The 25,777-nt window shown below is 37.5% G+C and overlaps 4 protein-coding genes across 7 annotated transcripts; 1 reads left to right on the top strand and 3 right to left on the bottom strand.

The window, feature by feature from the left end:
• Positions 1–81: 81 nt before the first annotated feature.
• On the top strand, positions 82–1,885 carry LOC135141785 (uncharacterized). Of its 2 annotated transcripts, XM_064073227.1 has the most exons (5): positions 82–171; positions 432–1,035; positions 1,091–1,132; positions 1,182–1,556; positions 1,611–1,885. In XM_064073227.1, exons 1-5 carry the CDS (start codon positions 154–156, stop codon positions 1,790–1,792), a joined length of 1,221 nt encoding a protein of 406 aa, XP_063929297.1. In that variant the 5' UTR covers positions 82–153; the 3' UTR covers positions 1,793–1,885. The 2 variants fall into 2 exon arrangements, with proteins under 2 accessions (XP_063929297.1, XP_063929296.1); XM_064073226.1 differs by having other exon boundaries at positions 1,182–1,885.
• On the bottom strand, positions 1,821–8,517 carry LOC135141784 (BTB/POZ domain-containing protein 7). Its single transcript, XM_064073224.1, has 5 exons — positions 7,785–8,517; positions 5,630–5,878; positions 4,764–5,579; positions 4,142–4,623; positions 1,821–4,089 (listed from the first exon to the last, which is right to left on the bottom strand). The coding sequence occupies exons 2-5, from the start codon at positions 5,839–5,841 to the stop codon at positions 2,966–2,968; spliced, it is 2,634 nt and encodes an 877-aa protein (XP_063929294.1). The 5' UTR covers positions 5,842–5,878; positions 7,785–8,517; the 3' UTR covers positions 1,821–2,965.
• A 999-nt stretch (positions 8,518–9,516) lies between these two features.
• Positions 9,517–12,727, bottom strand: LOC135141352 (protein MEMO1). Its single transcript, XM_064072389.1, has 7 exons — positions 12,563–12,727; positions 12,399–12,480; positions 12,167–12,348; positions 10,666–10,777; positions 10,395–10,614; positions 10,162–10,266; positions 9,517–10,114 (listed from the first exon to the last, which is right to left on the bottom strand). The coding sequence occupies exons 1-7, from the start codon at positions 12,609–12,611 to the stop codon at positions 9,977–9,979; spliced, it is 888 nt and encodes a 295-aa protein (XP_063928459.1). The 5' UTR covers positions 12,612–12,727; the 3' UTR covers positions 9,517–9,976.
• Positions 12,728–13,742: 1,015 nt separating this feature from the next.
• Positions 13,743–25,397, bottom strand: LOC135141720 (hrp65 protein-like). 3 transcript variants are annotated; one of them, XM_064073067.1, is made up of 7 exons: positions 25,111–25,397; positions 23,805–24,179; positions 23,578–23,748; positions 23,288–23,527; positions 22,785–23,235; positions 22,700–22,728; positions 13,743–13,902 (listed from the first exon to the last, which is right to left on the bottom strand). In XM_064073067.1, exons 1-7 carry the CDS (start codon positions 25,270–25,272, stop codon positions 13,858–13,860), a joined length of 1,473 nt encoding a protein of 490 aa, XP_063929137.1. In that variant the 5' UTR covers positions 25,273–25,397; the 3' UTR covers positions 13,743–13,857. The 3 variants fall into 3 exon arrangements, with proteins under 3 accessions (XP_063929137.1, XP_063929136.1, XP_063929135.1); XM_064073066.1 differs by lacking the exon at positions 13,743–13,902 and adding an exon at positions 18,782–19,491; XM_064073065.1 differs by lacking the exon at positions 13,743–13,902 and adding an exon at positions 18,782–19,521.
• Between the last annotated feature and the right edge of the window lie 380 nt (positions 25,398–25,777).

The raw sequence follows: 25,777 nt of genomic DNA on the forward strand, positions 1-25,777 counted from the left end.
CTTTTAAAATAAATTTTGAGTTCTAGGTGAAATAAAACATGTAGTGCGATTTTTTTTTATTAAATATTATGTGTTGTGTGATTCAATTTTGTGACATAAAGCTGTGTTCTTGGCTAATCAGTTCGTGTAATTATTTTGGCGGGCTTTTAAATAATGGAATCGTTTAAACAGGTAATGCACATATTTATACATTAATATTAGTAACATTTATTGTTATCTTATTTTTTTAACGCGATTATCCCTACTCAAAGAAATACGTATCACGTGACCTCTGCGCCCTACGTTCGTCGTGTTAAATTTGTTCCGCCCCTTGTACTTCTATTCAACTCAAGTAAACAGTGGCGGGCTAACGGGGTTTCTTGCATAAAAATAAATCTTTCTGTTTTACAAAGGTATTGAACTACTGACTAATTTTGGCTTTACCTTTTCAGAATAACTGTCGCCTCTGCCATAAAACCTTTTGTTGTGAAAAATGCCGCGCCCACCATGAGGAAGATTTCCACAACGTAAACCCGGAGTGCGAACTCTGCATTTATGGTCGTACTACCATTAAGGAGGCTTCAGTGTCTTTACTCAGTCACATCAAAAGTGCCCACTGGCCGCTACACTGCGTCTTCTGCAAAAAGGTCTTTAGTTCTCTTGACGAGCTGGTACCTCACGACAAGTGTCCGCTGAAAGTCGAAAAGATGTGTGGAACTCCCAAAACTCCTGTTACTCCTGTCGCAGATAAGGAAGAACCATCTCCTGAAATCACGCCGTTTTATAAGACTACTAAAAACGGAACTCATCAAAATGGTCCTACTTCAATTGCTATGGCCGCTTCAAGTACTCCTTTATTTCACAAAGAAGAAATCAACACAAAACAGAAAATAACTCCAGATAATCAAAGTCTGAATATCCACAAGTCTAATTTGAAGTTGACAGGATCATCTAACTTGAGCGACTCAAAGAGAAGTGACAGGAGGGTCACTTTTTCGGAAACGCCATCATTCTCCGACTGTCCCAAAAAACCAAAGTGTTTCTCTTTGCCAAAACGTAAAGAGACAGATTATTCGCAAAAATAATTGCTAAAATGTCTTTGTTGTTTTAGAAATAGAGGATAAACTCGAAGATGAAATTGAGGCATCTGCAGGTATATTGGACTGTGGTTGGTGTGATCTACTGTTTAGTTTTTTTTTTAGACGATTCATACGCAAGTGTAGAGGAGGAAATATTCAAAACGGCACCCACCAGCACGAAACTCGAAGAAAAAGAAAACATTAACAACGAACTTATAGCTTTTGACAAATCTAAGATAGACAGGACATTATGGGAGAGTGCCTTGACTACAGTGGAGTTTAGCGGATCCAATGTCGCTGACTCCTTTGACAGGAGTAACAAAATTAACGTATCGCTGCAAATTAACGTATTCAACAGTGATAATGGTTCCAGTTTAAATGCAAAGAGTCCAGAAAATGCACCTTTACTTAATAAACCCACGAATATTTGGTCTTCAGTGACGAACATAGTGAAGTCGGTCGTAAGCAATATATCTATGACAGCCCAGAGTAGTTTCAGTGTGTATTTGAATATGCGTTACTGGAACAACTCACATAATTTATCTTTTTTAGCAAGCGCTAGTACTAAGCGGCCCCAGCCAGACGAACTAGAAGCGCCAACTGTGAAACGTATGAAATTGACAGAACTGAAGTGCAGGAGACCCATTAGAGCGATAAGTCCGACGTACATGATTCGTCTTGCCAAGCCGCAATTCGTAGATAAGGCTACTCAAACTGACGAAATTTGGATTTGATCGTGATCTTTATTTTACTAAAACAACGTTTAATTATAATTTTTTGTATTTAATATATTTACATTTTCAAATAAATTATGTAATAAGCTATAATGTCTTTCGTATTTGTGTTAATATTTATATTGAAATATAACATACTGCAGTTTGCAAAAAGTATTTTAAAAACGTAGCAACATAATCGAAATAATAAATACAAATTACATATCACAAATAAACATTTTTTATGTTTATGTGGATACCCTGAATCGCATGAATTATCCGATTGAGTACATTTAGGATTCTATTAAATAATAATTACCCATAGAAGCCTATAAACCATACAGTTCTAAGCTAACATGTATGTATAACAATAATGTGATTACATCAACGTAGATTACAATACATATCACAAAATGGTGATCTGCAACATCAACCAATCAAGAAATGTTATATATATAGCAACTTCAAAGAAACATTAATCACAGACAATTTATGAACTAAATTAAAAGGGAAAGATACGAAGTAACCCTCGTCGGCATTTTTGCATTTTTCGTCAACAATTTACGCATTTAGCCCATCACGAACACCTCCGCTAACAATAAAGGGTGAGTGTTTTAGGTTACGTTCACGGCTTTCTCCGAGAAGATGATATGCAGTAAACAACTGGACCGTAACTCAGAATTTAGTTCCGTTAAGAATTGGAAGATTAAAATGCGTCGCATAAAAAAATAAATAACCGTTGACTGTAGTCGTAATAAGAAAGCAAACTGTAGAATGAAATGTTCGTTGTTGAAACAGTTAATGATAGTCGTTATGAGAGTGTTTTAAGTACACATTGCACTTAGTAGTGGATAAAATCGCACCGTATAAGAGACGTCACTTGGACTCTAAATATATTTACATGTAACAGCAACACAGCAACATCTAAGACAAGACACGCACAGGTACATGAATACAGAATTAACGGAATTTGTTGATCAATGAAACAATCAACCGTTAGTATTACTCGGGCATTAATCATCTGCAATCGTAAACAAAAATCTCGAATCAGTCTCGGAAAAAAAGATCTAATAAATATTTTTAAACTAGAGATGTCTCGTCACAGAAAATCACAGATGTATATTATTCCCGATAAGAATGCTTTTCCATTTTATGTACAAGACACGAAAGCGAAACAAAGAATTACAATTAAAACTATAAAAATCGCGGCATAGGAGTGTGGTAAGATTGCGAATCAGACCTCAGATGAGGATAAGTAGAAGGTTGATAACGACGATAAGAAAGTGGGTGGTGCAGAGACCCCGGCAACCCTGGTGCGGTCCCCATCGAACCGTGCAAGTGCGTGGCTCCGTCGCCCAAATCCAGCTCCATCTCTTGCTGCTCCTGCAGCTGCATCTGACCTAACGTAGCCGTGGCCATTGCGACATCCGGCATGATGTCCGACAAGTGGCCGTCGCTGCATGAACTGCTCTCCGGCTCGTTGGAAAAACGAAACTCTCCCTCCGGAATAATCGCCGGTAATTCGTGACGCTGCGAATACGCTCCGGGCCTGGGGAAAGTCATATTGCGGCCATAGCAAGCTCGAGCTAGACCTTTGTTTGGCGAAATTTGCAGGCCCTCGTTCACGTTTCCCATATCGCTGTCGCTGGGATCCGGTACGCAGTAGCAGTTCTCAAGCATATCCGCTACCGGATCGGGTAAGTTGAACTCCCTTACTACTCTTAACCTGATCTGGCGGTTGATCTCGTGCCGCGACGATAAAGGCATGTTAAGAGCACGTTGACAACTCGGCGATTGGCGCAGTTTTTGTTCCCGCTTCAACATGGCGTTCATCACCGCTGGGTCCGGCACCGGCAGGACCGACGCCAAAACGTCGACGCCAGCGGGACCGTGAACGCGCGGCTTATCCTCGACCATGTACAACGTATCCGGGATGTCCGGCATGTACCTCGCCCGTCTTAAACGCATCATCTCTACTTCTTGGACCAACTGGTCCTCGACCAACACCTTCACTTCGTCGTAGTACGGCATGAAGAGCCGCGGTTGGACGAAGAGCCCGTTGTTTTTGTCGCCCCGGATCCACGCGTTCACGCGGAGGTTCTCTCGATCGCCCCCGATCATGTGACTCGGAGGGGTGCTGACCAAACCGCGTCGAATAGCCTGATTTAGTATATCGCTGTTGGGAGGTAATACGTGGTCCATGCGGACGAGAGGAAGCAAGTCGGACAGGATTTCGCGAAGTTCCACGTCGCTCAAATCGCGCTTTTTCACGCCCTTCCGGGCTACGGAGTGAGCAGTGTGGCTCACTATATTCGGTTCTTTAAAACAAAGAGGTTAGCGAGGTGAGGGGTACAAGCGGCAGGCACTTACCTCGATCTTCCATTCTACGGACCAATTCGTTCTCTCCCCATTTTAGCACGGCGTGGAGGATTTCGAGCTCGCTCGCTTGTAGAAACGGGCTTTTCAGTACTTCGATCAGGTGAGCCTTGTCCAATTGATGCAACACTGGCGATTGCGCGACCGGTTGGAACTCTTCTCGGAGGAAATGCAGTGCTTGTCGGTGGACCCAGGCAGATCCGTGCGGTTGTTTGGCCCACTGGAGTACAGTCGGAAGCGTTTCTAGAGACAACCATTCTAAAATTAAATCTTCACAGCCTTGTGATAGAATATCTAATTCCAAGAATCGTCCGATTTGATACAGTTCCATTGCTTCTTCGAGTGGTGAGGGGCGAGCTCGGCCTGTGTGTGTCAACGCTTGGGCTTCTCCTAAGCCACCGCCGCATCCGCCGCGCGATATCAGAGACAGATCTACTTGATCCAGGTATATAGCGTGCAACAAAACGCGAGCGTACCTAAAAAAAATTCAAAACGGATAGGATTTAATAGAGTGTAATGGTTAATGGAGTAATTAAAGAAGCAAAATGCCGCTATTTCATCAGCGGTTAAGTGAAGATATTAAAGGAACGTGACTTGAACCCCGATCGTGACTTACCGCTTCGGTATGACGGATTCGTCGAGAACGATCCTGGTGGGTATATGCAGAGCCCTTTCCGTGTGTTCTTCTCCGCTTCGAGATCGCCTTTGCAGCAGGTTGCGGAAAAAGGGCGACCTCGCCGATAAGATCGCTTTATGGCATGGTAATTCTAGTTTTGGCCTGAATCCGTACTCCGAACTACCGGAATCGGGCCTCTGGCAGTCAGAACCGTCGGAAGTGAACACTAGCGCAGCGTCGCCATAGTCGCCGCTTTCGAGTAAGTAACGCAGATCGGCTTCCAGCGCGTTGGGCGTTCCGAATTCCTCGCGTAGTCGCCTCAGCAGGTTGATGTCTATGTTCGTGTCGTGCGGACATATATCTCCGGTGTACAGATACCGCAGCAGCGCCGAGAACAGCTGCACGTCGACGGTGGCCGTTCTCAGTTCGAGACATATTCGAGCCCCGTAGCCAGGGCAGCCGGCCAGCAGGTCCCTGAAGTACGGGCACCTGGCGGAGAGCAGTGCCCGGTGTATGGGGAAGCAGGCCCCTCGGTACACCAGGTCGGCGTCGGTGCAGTACTTGAAGTCGTACAAGGCCGAGAGGTCCTGCTTGAAAGTGGCGGCGGGCGGACGCGCCAGCTCCGCCTGCACGCAGAGGTCCTTCAACGCGGCCAAGGCCTCGTACTCCTCCAGCAAAGCCGCCACTTCCAAGGGGCTCCAGTCGGCCACCAGTTCGCGGAGCATGCGGCCATGGTCGCAGGCCTTCGAGGATCGCCTCCGGCGGATGAATTTCTTCTTTAGCGTCGCGAACCCGGTAACCTTCTTCTTGCGCTCCCTAGCAAGACGAGTTTGAGCGGGGGTTGCGTGAGGGCGGGTAGGGTTTACCTGACTATGACTCCGATAGTGTCTCTGAAAGGAGGCGTGCATGGGTCCGCGACTCCCATGCCGTTTGGCACGGGGACAGCCTCGACACCGGGTGCCGTGGAAGCGTTCACGCCCATTCTGTGTACAAACTCTTCAGTCATGCACTGCTCGTTTCCAACACTCCACCAACTGTGCTGCAGTGCACACGGAAAGAGGCAGCCAAATAAGTTCATATTTTGCCCAGACTACAGCCTGACATGCAGACACAGCCTACACAACAAACAAGACAAATAACATCGATTTACGAACGGCCAATTTTTAGTCGCTTATATTTACTCAGAACGACACTAGAAAACGTTCGTTGGACATCGTTATTACGGGGGAAATTATTTGATGTAGTCGTCCACGCACCGACGGCTTCTTCACAAACTCTAAATTAGCATCCCTACCAACGTCTATTTGCCTCGATACCCGAAGAGGCACTGAAACTTAGGAAAATTTTTACGGGCGGTTCGAGTGCACTTTAAATACCACACAATAAACACGAATAAAATAAAAAAAACGACGATCATACCTGATTTTTAGTGTTTGCTAGCGTACTCCGACACTTCGCTAATTAGAGTAATAATCTGTACGGCACTTTAAAACAGACTACATTAATAGCCGAGAAACAAGTAAGAGGGCTGCTTATATTGGCGTGCTAGATGTATATGTATGTTTCAGCATCTACGGCTGCGGTTGTTAGCAGGAATCGCAACCACATCGCAACACATCCCCATGCAAGTAAATATATTTACTTACAATTTGCGTTAATAAGAGCGAATATCGTATTCGCGAGCTCCGAGTGGTGCGTAAAACAGTAACCCCTTCAAAGGCTCCCTCTTTATGCCAAAAACACGTAAGTTAATAACCTGAACATCTCAAAAGCTATTTCAACAGTTTCCAAACTTGACTACATAAAAACTCACACAACAAAAGAAACGCAATAACCTGCCGCGATAAATTTATTTTTCCCCATTTTTCTGCTATTGCGCTTTAGCGACTTTGAGTACAGAGAGTCGGCAAAAAAAATATAAAAGGAAAATTTTAAATTTGAATCGACAACCAACTTGTCACCTCGGGCGTACGTTGTGAACACAAAGAATCGTAATTAAATAAAACAAAAAACCTTACTTTGCATCGATTTTACTCTCAGATTTTAATATGAATATAAATGACTTAATTAACTCACAGTGACCGCCACACTGATGCTACATGTGCTTTTTACGAGAATCTCTGTAGTGTCAACCGAAATTAAACTTTCCTGATGTGACGGCTCTCATTTGGTTATTGTTATTAGCCTCGCCGAAAGTTTGATGATTAAAAGGGTACACAAGAGGCGTGAAATTTTCTTATCTTGAGCAAATTTAATGTTACTGTGTACATTTTACACTTAGCGGTAACCAATAAGCGCTAAATGAGGAAACAAACATACGCTACGTATGTTTTCACCACCGACGACCAACCTCGACTCGGAAACGAGAGACTCAATTTTAATATAATCCTCGGATTTACGATATTCGTTCATATTGTAACGATAGCGACTGATACGATACGAAACGAGCACCTTTTGACATATGTTACTGGGAAGGTATTAAGCACAACCCTCGTTGCAAAAGCGGTCATTAAAAATTCAAGGTTCTGTGTAAGTTTACTGCCAAAAAAGGAATAATTGTCGACTCACATATTAATGAATGTTCAATAATACGCAAGAATCTTGATAAAACAACTGAAATTTTCTTACACTCACCACATCAAAAGTATGTCAAATGACACTTTATCATATTCATAATATTTTCACAGTATAAACAAACACGTTACAACATAACAGAAGCTAGGACACTATTTTTGGTAGCATGCGATTACAAAAATCGTAAATATCAAAATGTATCACAATTTCTGCCAATATAGTATGCCCGGATCAAAAACATCAAGAGTGCTGTGGCCACTTTAAATTTTGAGTGACAGGTCGGGTTGCTAGATTTGGCTAAAACGAAAAAAATTATCGTTCATTGGGGCTGCGGGGGTTAACACACTTAATAAAAAAGACTTCGTAAACACGAGGTGCATGCATCCGAATCGAAAGAGGCGATTGAGGTTATATAAGGGGGCTGCCAGTGACGCTGAGGTTATTTACCTGGGCATGTCATAATCATACTGATTTCTTCGTGTACTTGTGTATTTGTACCATTAACGTCCATACAGCGTGTTTTTAAAACGAAAGAGTTCTAAGAGTCTGAGTAGTAGCCATGTTTATATCGTCCAAGTGGAAAACAATTATCTGTGCCACATAAACACTGGAAATGTTTTATTTTGACCGAACCAGCACTTCCTACATCTTGTACCGTCTCAATAAACACAACACTTGTTTTTTTATCACAGAAAACGCACTGTATTTACGGTTTTCTTAAGACATAGGGAAACACAGACGACGATTTCTCTTGTTTGGAGCAACTTCATTTCACCTACATTGACACCGGCTACACAAACTCCAAACTGGGTCGCCACTCGCCACGATCATTCATGTCAATATTTGCAAGAAAATTTTATTATTGCGGCTATTTATCGACGCTATTATTATTTCGAATGATTTTATTCGAGTCGGAAGAACGCGGATCTGTCATTTTCCGGGGAGTGAATTTCCCCATCTCCCGTTTACACCCAAAAATTTGAACGCATAAGCAAAACGTGCACCGTTACGAAATATGCTCGAAAATTTTACGCAAATATTAAAATCCGTTTTTTGACCTCGAAAACTAATTTGCAAAAATTTGAAAAAAACGCTCCGCCCACTTTCACCCCGCCTACCGATCGACACCTGTCAAAAAAAGGAAAGACGGTAATGGAATAAGTACAAAATTAGTAGGAGTTTTCTCGATAGGGTGTTTTTGCTAATAAGACGCGGACATATGACGTCATCGACGCGATGACGTCGGGCTTAAGCCGCCTTTCCCTCGACTCGTCGATAATCGACGAGTCTGACGTCACGCCGGAAAAAAAACACCAGTTAAAATATTTTTCACATATATTTCGTGTTACAAGAATGATATAAAATTGCATTCACAGTTTATACATCCAATAGATTGATTGATTAAAGGCATATGTACTTCATATTGTAAATTTACAGTCTTTAGGCTTACAAACAGTAGGCCTACAGCAGGACAAATTTATTGTATATCGTTATATACCTAATTTTAGCATAAAATCTATCCGAACATACGTAAAGGTGAAAATATAGTTAATTATGAACGAAATAGAAATTCATTCGCTTTCGATCCCTACAAAAATTCAAGCTAATTATGCAAAAACCTATGACGACTTAACACAAACGTCTAATTTTGGCCCTATAAATGATATATATATATTTCTGAAGTGTCAATAATTATACAGCAAAACTCCCCACATCCGTATCCCTCTATACAGAATTTAGTAGCTAACATTTTGGTACTCTTAAATACAACTACCAAGCAATCGACATCCAGTTTTCTGATAATTATGACTTGTAAGCACAAATGAATGTTGCGACATCACTGTATATAAACCTAAATTCGGGAAAGCCCTACAGTGTAAAATTTCACAACCTTCCTTAGTTCTACACATACTTATAATATTGCGAAATTTCAATGTTTATATAATTAAAATGCATGTCACAAAGTAACGAGCATCACATTTAACAAATATTAACACTGAATTAAATTATCACAATGAGATTAAAATATGAAAAATTAACGACTATAAGTGAACCATATGCACTTTCCTGGGTTTTCTCTAAAATTAAAATTCTGGACCGAGTTCGAATATAAACTTGCACAAGATCGTTATAAAAAATAGAGTTAAGCCAAATATGACTTATTAACTAACATATAAACTTAATTTTTGACGTTTTTTATTTATTCAAATAGATACATACACCCAAAACACAATACCAAAATTAACAATACCCTACCATCCACTTTGATCCAAGCACTGTGATGCAATTGTCACTTAGTGGAATCGTTTAGTAAAAAACCTTACTTACTAGTATAAACGGCAGGTAAGCGTAAATTAAGACAATCAACTAAACTAACGATTTTTAGAATTTAGCTTTACAGAGAACGAATTTTCAATAAAATTCATCTCAATTTTTACAATCTAGAAAATAAAGCTAGGTGTTCCCTTACGACTACTCGCAAAAACTTAAATGAGTTAAAATATACTTGTGTAAACAAATCCTTCGGAATTACCCTAGTAGATACCAAACTTCGCTCTGCACATTATCGTTTAATAATGAAAATCGAAGGTGTTCCTTTTAATAACAGTCAATGCATGTGATAGCTGTAAGGCCACTGACTACTCGAACACAAGGGCAGCCGATGCGTAACTCACTGACGAATCATTCATGTTACGACACTGACTTGACTGAGCATATTTTAGGAATTTTAAATTCGCGTTTCGCCTACTGTCGTTTCGCAGGAGCTCCTGCACCGCCTGCAAGAAAAAAAAGCATACACGAATACACCACCTGCCTACCGTACCTGCAGAAGTATTCCAATAGGGTGCCTACCGCAAATCGTGTTTCCGAATTTTTTCAAATAATTCGTAAAATCCGTCGGGTTTAAATTTTCGATGATATTCATCCCCTGTCAAACAAATACACTCAATTTATTAAGTCAAACGAAGCGGAAGCGTCGCACGCCAAAACCTATCCATCCGCCCGAGTCACACAATATCTATTAATGCGAAAGGTTTTAGCGTGAAGGATACGTACCAAACGGTCCAATTCTTCTATTGACTGATAAATGTTTCCGTACGAGCGGTCGTAGTACGTGTATCGAAACCGGTGGCCCCAGTGGCAGAAGTCTGACGATATAATAAAAAGATTTTGTGGGTCTCCTAAATAACTTGATAGTATTCTTCCATAGCAAGCTTCCCGTTCTGGACTAAGAGATCCGACGAGTATAGGTACTATGGTGAATTGGTGTTTGTAACTAAAGGGGAAAAAATGTAATCTATATGCGTGTGTCGATACGAACACTCACTTTTCCATAACTTTCGCTATATAAGGTAAATGCATTTCAATACTGTGTTCGTTTTCGTCGGTATCTAAATCCATCCATTCGAATTGACCTGTCATTTCTAGTTCGCCGTTTACTGGAAAACATACAAACTGAGTGGGATTCAGACACTAATTTAAAAACACAAAATTGTGTGATATGAACACATATCGATTTTTTGTTTGGACGAGGATACGTGAACATTTCGAGGGAAGTAAATTAAACATCAGACAACGTGACAGGTGACGTGAATTTCAAATTTCAGCTCAACTGAAACTGAAAGGTATACGAATGTACATATAGAGGAATTAAACAGCGATAGAAATATACACCGGGTTTATTCGAGCGAGACGAAAAACACTGCATCTGATTGATTTCGAAATCTAGACGCTTATTACTAAGCTTGGATGTGACACGGCGATGAATATTTCATCTCAAAATACTGGGTGGTTCTATTACCAGATTAAACATTGCGACGTCGAAACGTGTATCTCAGTTTTAATGAAAATTCTAACCATGACAGCGGAAGCGATATGTGACCTACATAAAAAGTATTGCTCAACAGCAGCACGAAATGCGAAAACAAATATGTGGAAGATCTGTCACCCACGATGCTCTTTTCGCAAACCGTATACATATATGCGAAATTTAAATTTTCGCGGTTGAATGCTCGATCGTAATTGGTTAATATTTTGTGACAGTTTGGATTTAAAAGTGTCGCAAACGTGCTTTGCGACACCCTATATTTTGCAACCTTGGATGATCTCGAGCGTAAGTAATTACTGCCGACTCATGCTGTAAATATGTGCATGATTATTACACATTTTTCGAAGGAAGGAAATACCGCGGCCATTGGCGTCCGTTTGCGAATTTTAACGGGGGTTCGGCAAAATTTCAAATAAATAGGACGTTTTTGAACGCGTTTTAATCTCAAATGAGAATAAGAATTAGCTTAGCAAACACCAGTACCAAGTGAACAAACACCATTTTATACTGAAGTATTTGCTTTATTTAAATTTAGGAGGACGTAAGAAAGAAACAAGACAATGAAAGTATAACCAGACTCAGATGTTTTATTTATTTTTAAATCTAGGATGCTGTGGCACGTCTTAACAAGAATAATTTTGCATCAAGTAATCTATGACTAAATGTCATTCAAAATGAAAGAAAATGTCTACTATTGTAAAAAAAAAAATAGTTAACTTTGTATTAACGGAAACTATGATAATAACGTACGTATGTTTTGGAAAGTTGTTATCACATCATCCCGGTGTTTCGAAATCCAGTGTGCCTTGATTAACACCTGTCATAATCAACAGACGTCAAGGTAAAACCACAAAGGATTATCCATGATTACCGCAAGTATTTATTATTATTGCTACTGATGAGATAAATAAGCCGTTAGTGCTTTAGGTCTTAACTCGGAGTCGAAAATCCCGCCAATGAATGTTATCAACGGTAAAAAAATTAAGAAAGTTTCTATTACCTTGTGAATCTACATGTAAGTCGTAAAGAGGAGTTTTGTATTTTCTTGCAGTAGACAAGGCACATCCTGATAAACGGACATGGTGAGAAGGTCCTAAAATAAATATTCGCCTTACCACGACAGGACTCACTTGCCTATAAGCGTGCCCCCCGCAGGCCCCGCAGTACTGGTAGCCAGCATGTCTAAAACACAAGTTGAAAATAATTTTTAACTCGAGTCGGGAAGAACTCACGGAGCGATGATGGCCCTAGCAGGCCCGTGAATCAAGTCAGCTTGGTGGAGCCAGTATTCCAGTTGTCTCGACAGCTCGGGGCCTGAGCAAAACAGAGGTCATTGGCACGATGTCCAAGTGAACAATAAGCTACAAACAGCTGATCAATGTTTGACAACACTTACCAGAATCCGTGTACCAGCTACCGGCATGTATGGCCTTTCTAACGGGCATTTTTTCGTGGCCTGCAATCGCGAACGTGAAATCAAACTAACAGATCAATTTTTAATACTAGATTACTCGCTAAAATAGACAACACTTTTCATGAAAATTCGTCAATAATACGCATGAGCACACGAGAAGCTAATTGCGAACACGCATGCGCCTACGCGTTATTTTTATTGCCGTTCAAAATAAATTGCTTTCAAAGTTTGCCCTCGATGGGTTTTTTCGCTTTTTTTACACCGTGGGGAACGGGGATTTGCTGGGGAATAGGGTAATTGGTGTATTGTTGTTTTTAGAGGTACTCCAAGGTCATTACGTTGATTTGGGTGGGATTGAGGAGTACGTAATTACAGTCATACTCTCATATTATATGCCCTACCCATGTCATGTCGATGCTCATTCGTTTTACGATCTACAAAATTGCTGTTTGGCGAGGCAACTTTCACTTTTTTATCTACAGATAACTATTATAGACACGAAGACGGAACAAAACTCCTACTTTTTATTTTTAGAAACAATACTGTGCCTCTTCTTAACGCTACTTTTGTTACGTAACTTTGTCATACTGGCTTTTTTCAATCATTTCGGTCATCTTTTATTTAAGTGCTATTTGAAAAAACTCCTCGCCAGTGTCTGTGATGTATTATACATCAAGATTTCGTGATGATCAAAAAAATACATAAATAACTTAATATTTTTGTTTCAGGTTATTACATACTAGTCACGCAACATTAAATTGTCTAATAAAGAACACATACTTGTCCTGAAGTTACATTTACATATTTAATTTCTTTTTAAGTAAAATGACGTCACCAATTTTTATTTTCTTACGACAAATTTCACCTTTTGGACGTTTCATAGCTCCGAGAATATAAAAAAGTACATCTGTTTATCTCTGTCATCTGTTGGGGATTATATTTGACACATAATCTCCTACCGATTGTTGTGAAATTAATAAATCTTTAAAAAAACTGACGATTTTTTGGAAAAAATTCAAAATCGCGTACAAAAATTTTACAATTTAGCTGAGAATTGATCGCTTTTCGTTGTCTTACACTTACCTTTCGAGGTTAGTTCTTCGTTTTGCTTATTTTAATCGCTCTAAGGTCAGTTGGGGGTTAAGGATCAAGGAACACACAATTACGTACATAAACTTTTATTTGAATAAATAAAATAAATTCCAAACATCAGGTACTTCGTTTCAAAATTATCACAGTAGTAAAATCACAGCTTCGTTAGAAAATCCGGTTTTTCTTCAACCCTTCCGTCCACATCGTTGTGGATGAGAAATTTTCAAAACCTGTGAACATCAAACAACAGTTAGTACATTTTTTAAACAACATTGAATACAAAAAAAAAGAACAAACAAAAAGTATCAAATACTTTTGGTTGAAAATGTAAACATCAAATTTAGATGATATCCCAATTGGTCATTTTTAAAACTAGCTTAAGTTATCTCAGAAAAGAATGAAATACAAATCAATACCTTGAAAAAGAACTATATATATGTAGTTTAAGTGAAACGATCTATTCACTCGTTATGACTTCTCTATAAACTATTTTAAGTCACCGGAGCAATCAAAATTTTGATTACACGAAACAGAAAAGTTAAAACCAATCTTAAAACATTGGCGGTGCTGTAAAACGATAAAATAATATAGCGTCTGACGTCATTTCCTTCATTCCACAAACATGTACAAACGGTTAAGCTTCGAGTTTAAATGCCCAAAGGCCCAACGGATCAGATTTACGGATTGTATGTAGGATACCAGAGAAATACGAGACATATTATGTCGGTACGTTTTTAAAATATAAACAGTAATGGCAGAAACTCAAAACAAACATCCCCAAATCTTACTCACGTATTCAATGTCATTTAAAAAACACTATATTAAAAAATAATTTTCATAATTTAACACACGTTTCACCAGTTGAATTATTCGTGGGGTTGGAGACACTTCCATGTTGAAAAACTCTTTACCCAATGAAGGAAATGACGTTTTTTCGTATTTTATATGACTTATGACAAATTGCCTGATATAACAGTAGGATTTCACAATGAGCATTGGTGTTACTAATGTATATAAGAAGTCTTAGTAAATCACCACATAAAGATCACAATGGTGTAGTCTATATTTTTTAAATAAACCCTCTTATAAAAATGTGTTTCTAAACAGCTTATACCCTTCAAGATACTTATTTTCGAGGAAAAAAATTCATGGAAATTACCATTTCAAAAGCGATAATGTATATATTATGGAAATTTCCATTAAAATATATATGAGAAAACTTAGGAATACTTCAGTTTTGTACGGTTGATTCCAACATCTACAGACATTAGTATAAATAACGAGTGAATAAAATATATTGTCCTAGTTTTATAGTAACCACTATATCCTACGCAGATATCGATGATAAATACATTATGTGACATACAATCAAAGTTTGACTATAAATTTAAGCAATTGGTGCTAATCAAAATATTATAAAAGAATGCCGATTTGTGCTAAGTTGTCACGATTTATTTCTACGGGTTTAAACGACCGTCGTATCACATAAATAATAATTTTATCAAACTATACGAAATCAACGGACTCGTAATTCTGTGAAGTTGAGTTGGTAGCGACGACCCAGCAGTACGTGACATGAATACATTTAATAATAAATTGTAAATTTGGATCCACGTAGTTCTGGGTCTCGTTCAACTTGTCTATATTCTTAGAGGTTATGTTAGAGAACCGGTGTTTGGAGGAAGACAAGAGACAATATATAATTAAATGCGAACTTTCAACCAAATTCTGCGTACAGTGTCATATCTAAATAAAATTTCTACATATAACTTAGTTAAAAATTGAACAAAAAAATACAAACCTGGTCATTATAAATAAAGTTTCCGAAACGTTCACGTACTTCTGGCTATTTTAAAATACAGCGAAACTTACTCCTGTCCTCGATCAATTACAGGACTTTTTAAGGTAAATGTTTGTTCAAGGAATTAAAAAATCTTCTTTCCCCGAGGCTGTCGACATTTATAATTAGGGCACGGTCTTCATGTTTCAATGTTCATTTGGGACCTAAAATTAGCTCAACGAGCCGAGATCTTATTTTTTTTTTTTGTGTGGAAAAACCAAAACCATACGAGATTGTTTCGATACAACGAAATCCTCTTGTAAGTAGTCACATAAATTGGAGAATTCGTGTCGCAATTTATTTAGTGGAACATCCAGTTGAGGAAATGTGATTGGAATAAGAATTACAATTTATATAAAGCCACAAGAAGAAATGGATATAGATAGGATCTTCCAACTGGTGTAATTCATTCAAGTATTAGTCCACAAATAGCCGGAAAGAAGCCAAGTAATCCTCATAAAATGAGATTTTGCCCCGAATTTCCAGATACAAAAAACTTGAGCGAGAAACGGCTTTCGATTTTATTTATACATTAAAAAAACCAGAGGAAAGTCACGTTCTTTATTCTTTTTTAAGTCGCTTAATCCATGCCACTAATACACCGGCAGCGAAACCCAACCGACTGTATTTTCTCCACGTACAAAAATGAAAACATCTTTCCAAAAACGCAAACTTTATTTTCCACGAAAGCTACAAAACAAAACAAACAATTCGTGTAATTTATTGATTGAAAAACAGTTAGAAAATTCTTTTAAAATTTCGTACGAAAACATCGTACAAAAAATTGTCCGATCGCGCAAATTTTTGAAGCGATTGCATAAAATCGTCGAAATCGAGCAAATACGGGTTCGAATGATCTATCATATACATAAAACACGGCCACGTATTTTTGTTCGAGTCGTCGGAGACTTCGTATTCGTTACAACAATGATACTGAAACAGAAGAACGCATCACATTTTAAAACAGAAAACAACAACTGTTGGACACGCAAATCTATTAAAAAAAAAAACACAAATAAATACGATGTGCTCTATTTTATATCATTTCAAAATAAGTGAACGAACTAGTTATACAATTTGCTTTACACAACTTACTCAGACTTTATATTTATGCGATGTGATAAAATCACTAAAACATTTGTAGGTTCGGTATTAGAAGCGGAAGATGTTAAAAAAGGAATAATGAAAGAAAGATGTCGTTTTGATGCAATGTTAGTAAACGGATTCAAGTTTAACCTTCACCTTTGAACAAATTCAAATGTTTTAGTGATGTAACCATTAATAGCAGTTTTGTTCGAACTTTCCTTGTTCTTCGAAATCGAAAGAATATACGTTAAGGCGTTGTTAAAAAATGTCAGTATCTTACCTTTTGCTGTAGAATTTGATAATAATTTTCTTGATCCATTAGTTAATTGTTAGAAATTAAATAAAAAGGATTGATATTAGGTACTAAATCTATTTAAAAAAAAAGAAAATTAGAATATTTCATGCAGGGTACCAGAAATGTATGTTAAAAGTGAGAAACGTTAAAAGAAACAAATGATACTAAATTAACCGAAACCACAAAAAAAGGAATAAAATAAAATGGGCTACAATGTTAGTTGGGACACCATTCAAACTATCGGAATTGGGGAGTGTACATATAATTTATTAAATGATGATTCTTCGGGTGTACTTCAGTCATGATGCGGATATGAAGATGAATGCAATAATGAAGAAACGACTGACGTTAATGTCCATTCTGCTTAAAATATTCCTCATGGCAATACAATCACGCGAACCTGACCAAATCTTACGAAAACTCAAAATTTTTCTCATTAGAAGCAGAAAAATATCAATATAATTGTTTGAATGATGACACTATAGCCAATTAAACTAATTACTAACGAAATTAATTATATTTTTACTCGTGTCCATTTAAGTGACTTTGTCGGCTGCGCGTTTTTTATTGTAACTTTGGCAATGTTTAATCTAATCAATAGGAACCCTATGTTCGTTGTTCACGCGCTTTTACTGCGACCGCAACCGACGAAGCCAATTGTATCGACTTTGTCCGTTTTAACATAATATTTAATGTTATGGATAATTAGGGTACCTTGGAAAATTGGCCGGGTATCGCAATGCCCATGACCAATGGAAAAATGCAATCAACATGTTTTTGCCAACATATTTTTCCGTTATCAACAATTCAAATCGATTGGTTAATTAATAATTACGAAAATTTTAGAATTTTTTTTCAATTTAGTGCCGCTGACCCACAGTAACTATAACCGTTGATAATGTGGTCTGTACACAGCTTTATTAGACATTAATTGCGCACATTACGTTTACGAAGAGTGGAGACAATTGGAAACCATTTTTTTTTTTATTTCAACGAAGTTGTACACCATTGTTTTAATCTATTTACAAACAAAAAGGTCAAAAAAATCAAAAAACAAACTTAGAAAATATATTTAACGATTTCAATTGGAAACTGAAACAAGGTCCAGAAGTGTATAATTTCCAGAATTTATGAAATCATCCATCGCCTGGAAGTTTGACAAAAAAATTGTTCAGAACGACCGATATTAAAAAACTTCACAGCGTGTAATACTTTTGATTATTTCAGCCACGAGTTCGGCGAAAAGTCAACGATCACTTGAATTTTAATTTGGAAAAGCACTTTGCAGGATACGCAAAGTTTAAATGGGAATTTCTCAATAAACACTTGGCTCGTCGAAATTTCACAGAAATAATTTTTAATATGGAATTAGCGACATTCAATTTTGATTAAATGCTAAAACTTGTTGTTTTAAAAGTGGTCATTTAAGTGCACGCTTTAATATCGAGAAAATGCGACAGATACGGTTTTATAAATCACACAGTAACTTTTTTTACAATGTATATTATGTCTTTTTATGGATTTGTACATCATTACTAAATAGATATAAACACGAAACTTGACTGTTAATTATTCTGCATGACTCATGATAAACTGATCGATGTTACTGAATTTGAATTTAAGATTTAGTACACTGCAACACATTACAACTAAATATTGCATGCACTTAGAAGCTTGTAACCCCGCAGTTTTAACTATTATACAAAATGTACTAACTTCGGTAAATAACGCGAGACTAAGTTTTCTTAAGATATAGCTTAAGAATGACGTAACTTAAACACTGTTTACTAGTAAGACAAAATGCAGGTTCTGTTTAAGTTAGTCATTCAAAATGGCGGCGACTAAACATAGAGTTTTTGGGTATATATTAGGACATACTTAAAACACATTATTTTAAATTTGCTTTAATTCTACATATTAAAACTGACAAATTACTCAAAACCTACGTTTGAAGTCTTATATTAAAAATCGCTCAACACAAAAAATCCCGTCCATCCCCGCCCATACAAAAAATAGATGAATAACGAGTGTCGTTTTCAAAGCAGAAAACATTCTTGCGGCGAAAAACACCCCAAAAACACCAAACCAAACAAAAAATCCTTACGCGCTTCGACAACAAGCTTGCAGCAAGCATTTTGTGTCCGCTCTGACATTTTCTGGCATTTTTCGTCGAGCGATTAACTACACGGAACGCGTGAGCATAAAAACGAACGAAAACGAAAACTTCCACTACTTACCCATCTATTCGTAAGATGAACCGAATTTTTTGATGAGGACGAAAACGAGTATGTGAAACTAGACTTTAGTGTGCGGAGAAAAACACAACTGAACATAAATTCGCACATACATTGTCATATTGATAAACATAGGAAAACTTGAAACGACTTAAATTTGCTGAATGACAATTATGTCATCGATTCATTGTTTTGAAGAAAAAATTCTTGAGAATGGTGAAGTGAACTAGTAACGTCGCCTTTTAGGTGGAAAATCGTCACGGCGATTATCGTTGCTGACCCAGTGGCCTCTACCACCACCGCCACCATTACGAGGCCCTGTTGGGCCCATGTCACCACGTCCCTCGAAACGGTGGTTGTTGCGCTTGTAAGAATTCATGAAAGCTTTTGGTTCCTAATATAATATAATATTACAGATAGAACAATAAAGCAACGCATACATACGATCATATTCATTAATTAGAAGACTACTTCGACATTTTTTATTACAGTTTTTGACTCAAATGAATAATTTATCATTGATCTGATTCGGAAGTCTTTATAATGTTGTAGCCTAATATTATAGACACAAATACTAATGTATTTATTAACAAATCCATTTGAAGCCGGCTTTGACTAGATATTTCACAGTTATAAAAATAAAACCGCAACACAAACAACATTTGAAAATACATAGCCAACTTCAAACGTGAAATTTTTAATATCCACTATTATTTTCATATAGAGAGACAAGAATATCCACGATTAAAAATTTGTACGTAAGTTGGACCAGTTCGTGAAACGACCTCACACTGAAAAAGTCCATTTTCTAATTCAAAAACCGTTGAGAATATCTCAAAAAATTTATATTATGACCTGTGTGAATGTGAATAGTCCGAAGATGAGAAACGCTGCATACCTGAAAAACATTCAAAACTAACTGAAGCACATCCAAAAACCTAGACCAAAACAACCAGAAGTCGGGAATTGAGTAACCAGTGTCCATGGGGCATGGATGAACATTGAGAAGCTTGTTTTTGGAGAAAAACTGTCGAACGTATTCCGAGCTTAGTTTCAATAACAAAAATAAAAACAGAAAAAAGTAAATATCCACATATATGCCTTTTATAATCCATTGTTATTGAATAAATTTTTCACTATTTTAGTTTCTATAATTATTTAATCAGATGTTACAAAATAAGTGTTAGTGCTGACCCACGCAGCAAGAATATCGACGCAAGCAATGCAGTTCTAATAAGTGGTATCAAGTTGAGTTGCATCACAATATTTATAAAAGATAATCAGATCAACAATAAATTAAACATATCCCGATAAGCCAAACACAGCGGCCCACACTTGTTTCAATGAACACAACAATTTAGGTCAGATTAAAACAGATGTAAATAAAAATAAAGAGAAGTAGTTCTTCTAATAAAATATATAGTAATACAATCAATGCGACAATATTAGAATAAAAATTTTTCTGTTCAAGACATAGCTACACGTACAGATTTACATTAGCTCAAGTGCAGCTCAAAATTTATAATGGAAGTAAAACAATTGTATCAGAATAAAAGTCAAAGGTGTATCTGCAGAGCACAACCTGTAGTGCAGATATTTCAAGCATACGAAATATTACCTAGTGCAGCTAGAACGCAAAACGTATGGAAACTTTCCTTCTGTTTGTGTATTTTCGATTTATAACTCATTGACGTATTCACAAACTTTGCAATGAGCAACATACACGATAACGATAACATACAACTCAGTTTGTATGGAATTCAACATATTTCATACAACAATAAACGTCTTTTGCGTCATTATCTACAACTGAACACTTTTTGATTTAGTGTTCACAGCTAGAAAAATGATGACGATACGCAGAATATCATCAAATTATGCTGAATACTAACTATTGGTAATTAAGACTCGAAAAATGAACATTATCTTCCTTTTCTAGATACAAGAATAAATGTCTGAAGAAGGAGTCTATAATTCCACCAACAGTATGGTTATACTGAAACACGGACGTACGTTATATAGCTAAAAAGATCTCAAATTCCGATTTAAAGTTAAACACTAATATAGAATAATAGGAAAAATTAGTTATAGTCCATTTCAAATGAATGCGACTTCCTGCCAACTTTAAACATGATTGTACACATTATTCTAGCCTTCTTGTGCATATTGATGCAACAACTGTATTACACACTACACTCGGAAGCTTAATTGAGACTACAACATGTGTTATCGAACCAATAATAACACTAGATTTGTTGTTCATTAAGTTTTAATTTAATTAGTACCAAAGTTTGCTGGTGTAAAACTGAAATGGACCATAACTTTATATTCCAGATTTAAAAATAGTAAATAGGAAAACATCAAATGATTCTGACAGAAGTTAAAAACCACATAATAGAAACCAAAAATAATCGGGTTTGTTCAGCCAACAATTATGAAATGTTAAAATCTCAATTCAAAATTTCCTTTAATTGTAACGACAATATAGACCTTTATTGAGACCTTGTTAATACAAAAAGAAAAAAGAAAAGAAATGCTTTGTTTTCAATTTAACACCGTACTTTCACTGAAGAAAACGACAAAATAAATAATAAGACATGGTAACGCCGAAGAAGCACGACATATTACGATTGTTTTATTATTATCATCATCAAACGATCAAGCTGAGTAAGATAATGTCTTATATAAAATAATAAATTTAATATGCACTAACCTTCAAAACAGGAACTTGTCATTTCTTCTTGTTCAAATATATCTTGATTGTTTAAATTTTGGTCTATTACAAATATCCAGTAGTTGCTGTCGCATTGTCAAAAAATTGCTTAATTGCATTTTGCTGATCATTTTAACGTCAAATCAAGCGAGAACAAATCTCAAAACAATTTCGTGAATTGATTTACACTAAAATCAGGTACACAACGAAAGCAACTACGGTTTGTTTACGTAAAAAAAGTATAAGAAAATCAAATTAGACAGAAAATGGGTTTGTCCCATATTTAACGACTGTCTATACTCGAAAATATTGATACAGAATTTGAAACACGGTAAAATCCAAAAAATAAAAAAATACGTTTACAATTATCTAATACATTAGCAAAATTACTAGACACGAAGCGCAATATAATTCCATAAGAATAGAAACAGCTTCATATATGTCGTTTTTCTGTTTATTTCAAAAAAAAAGAACACAAAATTAATCAAACAAGTAACAATTTTTGTAACGTCATAACTCTATCAAAAGTCAACATCGAATTTCACCGCAACAGCAAACAGTTTTTTCATAAAAAAAGTAAGCATCCGCATACTTACAACAACCTTCAGAAATTGTAGCCACGTACAATTTTACCATCAACTGCCAAACGAAACCCACCCGAGCAATTTTTCCCAATTATTCATTTGAAGAATGAGAAAAATCCCAGAGTGTACAAAAGTCAATATAAATCTAAAACCATATAACTACATTTTGAACAGAACAAAAAATTTCTCTTCATAAAAAATTGACTTGCTGTGATATTACTCATAATAAAAGCCAACCAAAACATTAACAAAAAGAAATTCAGTTTAATGCTTACCACAACTGGAGCGTCGCCATCTTGATTCACTGCAACAAACATCAACAATCAATTAAAATCGTCACGAATTCAAAAACAAACTTACTGTTGTTGTACATTCCAGCAGGCTGGTCATAAGCTTGCTCTTGTTGTTCAAGCATGTTGTCCAATTGATGGGCTTGCATGAACAAGTTATTCTCTTGTTGGCGTCTGCGCAACTCCTCTTCTTGGTGAATTATGCGATTCTGCATCTCCTCCTGCTGCCTACGCATCTGTTCTTCGTTCCTCTGACGCTGCTCTTCAGCCATTCTTTCCTTCATCTCCCATTCGTGCTTTTGGCGGTCTCTATCCATCTCGCGAGCACGCAATTGGTCACGTAACATCTCAGTTTCGTGTTCATACCGCGCGAACTCCATCTGAGCTTCCAATTTCTCTTTCTCCATCTCGTACTCTTTCTTCATGGCTTGTTCTTTCTGAGCGTAGAGCTCGTGGAGTTGCTTCCAACGCATTCCATACTCGTGCTCGAAGCTACTAACACCAGCGAAGCGAGGACCGACCTAAAACAGTGCGAGGTGAGGGAAGTCCGCAAATTGTGAGTGACGAAATTACTTCGCGGTGTTTGGAGTATTCGGGATTCTTTTTAGGGAGATACTTCTCCGGGTAACCGTCTGTATCGTCACTTGGTTCATAACTCTCGACAATACAGGGACGAAGTGAAGAGGTCAAGAAGAAGCATCCTTCTGAACACTTGCGCACTGCGTGCAGAGCGCACCCTTTGCGGGCGAATTCAACGACGCCTTCACCAGTAGGTTTTCCACGCTCGTCGACGACGACGTATGAGCGTTCCACCTATTAAACAACAAACTCATTTCCAAAAACCACTCGAACTTCCTAATTACCTCTCCAAAAACAGAGAAAGCGTAATACAGCAACTCATTTGAAACGAAATTCGTCAAATTCTTCACTTTGATGGTGGATCCATTTGGAGCAAAGCGGATTTTCAAATTTTTCCCTTTGAAGAGGATCCCATCCAGTTCCCTTTTAGCCTTTTCGGCATTGATACGATAATCCTACACACAACAAACACAATACAAACGACTGAATTTTTCTTTCAAGCGACACTTACCACCCTAACAAATGCAAAATTCTTTTCTTTGTTGATGAAGTATTCACTTGTCTCGCCATACGGACTAAACAATTCTTTCAGTTCGCTTTCATCTACTTCATTTCCTATATTCCCGACGTACAAACGCGTTCGCCCGGAAAATTTCTTCTCGGATTGTTCTAGCGGAGGTAAGTCAAATGTTGGTCCACCCATATTGGAAAGCTTATCATTGATTTTATCAATGGGTCCACGTGGTCCCATGGGTCCCTGATCGTTATGATTTGGACCGCCATGGCCGCCGTGACCTCCATGAGGACCTGGACCGCCATGAGGGCCAGCACCACCACCCCTGCGTCTACCGAAATTGTCCCCGCCGTGACCGCCGCCGCGCTGAGGCTGCAAGTCAATTAAAATGCCATATTATAAACATATTTAAGACTCAATTTGTTTCAATAGTAATAATGCTCAGACTAATTCCATAGTAAAGACCCTCCCGAATATACATACATACTATAGAAATCTACGGAATCTGAGTCTTGTATTCAGGAAAACCGTTGTTCATCAAATAATTAAATCATGTTGGGAGGTCAACTACATATCTGCATACAAATACAAACAAGCCAACATTCTGTTACTGTAAACGAAATTCTCACACCTCAGTTAAAGTCACTATAGGATGAAGTTCTCTTTGGTAACCAACTGTTATGTACTTAAAAGTTTTACGAACCTTTTTACCTTCGTGGGTTGTAAAATTTTATTGTTATACAAAAATAGCGTGAGGTAGGTTGATAATCTCTCCTGACATCTGATAATATTTTAGCATAAATCAAACAACACAATCACGATCTACACGTTCGTGGGGTAAATAAATCCTACTTAAAACAGATTCAACAGCAACCTATTGATTGATTTAAATATTTTAACAGTTTTTAAAAATCCTCTATTAAAGATACCCTATCTTGGTAAATATTAAATACGCTCTGTAAATTATTAATAAATCGAACATAGTAGGCGAGTCCATACAAAACGAGCACACAAAATCCGCCAAATAAAATTTTGGTTTTATGGCCACTGTAACCGCCGCCAACCCCGACGAGCCGCCCATGTCCACGTGACCACAAACTTCGTTTCCAGCGAATTAGCCGCACCAAATTGAATTAAATTCTCTAATGAATTAATTAAAGCCCTCCTTTGACCAAAAACATTCATCATTCACAAGAGGGCCATGATCTCAATTCGCCATTCTTAATTTCGCATACGGCCATCTTGTTTTAATCCGTATTTTACGACAAACCATAAATAACCCTATTAAGTTCAATAAACTTACGTATGGTCCAGGGCGCCGATTTCCGAACCTGTTGTTGTGGCCCCCACGCTTGGGACCACCGAAGTTTTGTTGACCGGTCTGTTGATTATCCGGCTGTTCGTGTTGGGCATCAGCGTCATTTTCCTCTTTCGCCGCTACAGGTTCAGGCTTCGGATTCGCCATTGCGTTTTCTTTCACTAACAAAACACGTATTCTACACAAAGCAAAAGAGAAAACAAAATTTTGTTTTCTAGGACTTCGACTGAATCTGCGCGTCGGTTGCAATCGTCGCGGACAAATGGCGGCACCAGGTATACCAACCGTAGTGCCAATCGTACGAAGTTGATTGGTGCAACTGAGAATGAAGAGGGGCGGAAAATTTGAAATTAACTTTATTGTCTGGGGTAGAAATTCCAGTTGATTTCTTTTAATTCACAATTTATAAAAGAGAGGCTAAGTTTTTATTGGAACGTCGAAAACAAACAAATTCACAGAGATTACTGTTACAAGCATGGAGGTAATATGACTACCGATATCACCTCTATGGTTATCACAAAAGTAAAACTAGGCAACACACAATACACTACGGTAAGTTTTTTTTTAGAATTAGGTTACAGTTCAACGGTTGAGAATTAAAGAATAATCGTCAATCAATTCATATCATTGTTTATAAACATTTAATACATTT

Source organism: Zophobas morio, unplaced genomic scaffold (assembly GCF_036711695.1).
Source record: "Zophobas morio isolate AGI-343-1 ecotype UQ-CSIRO unplaced genomic scaffold, CSIRO_AGI_Zmor_V1 ptg000044l, whole genome shotgun sequence".
Lineage (NCBI taxonomy): Eukaryota > Metazoa > Arthropoda > Insecta > Coleoptera > Tenebrionidae > Zophobas > Zophobas morio.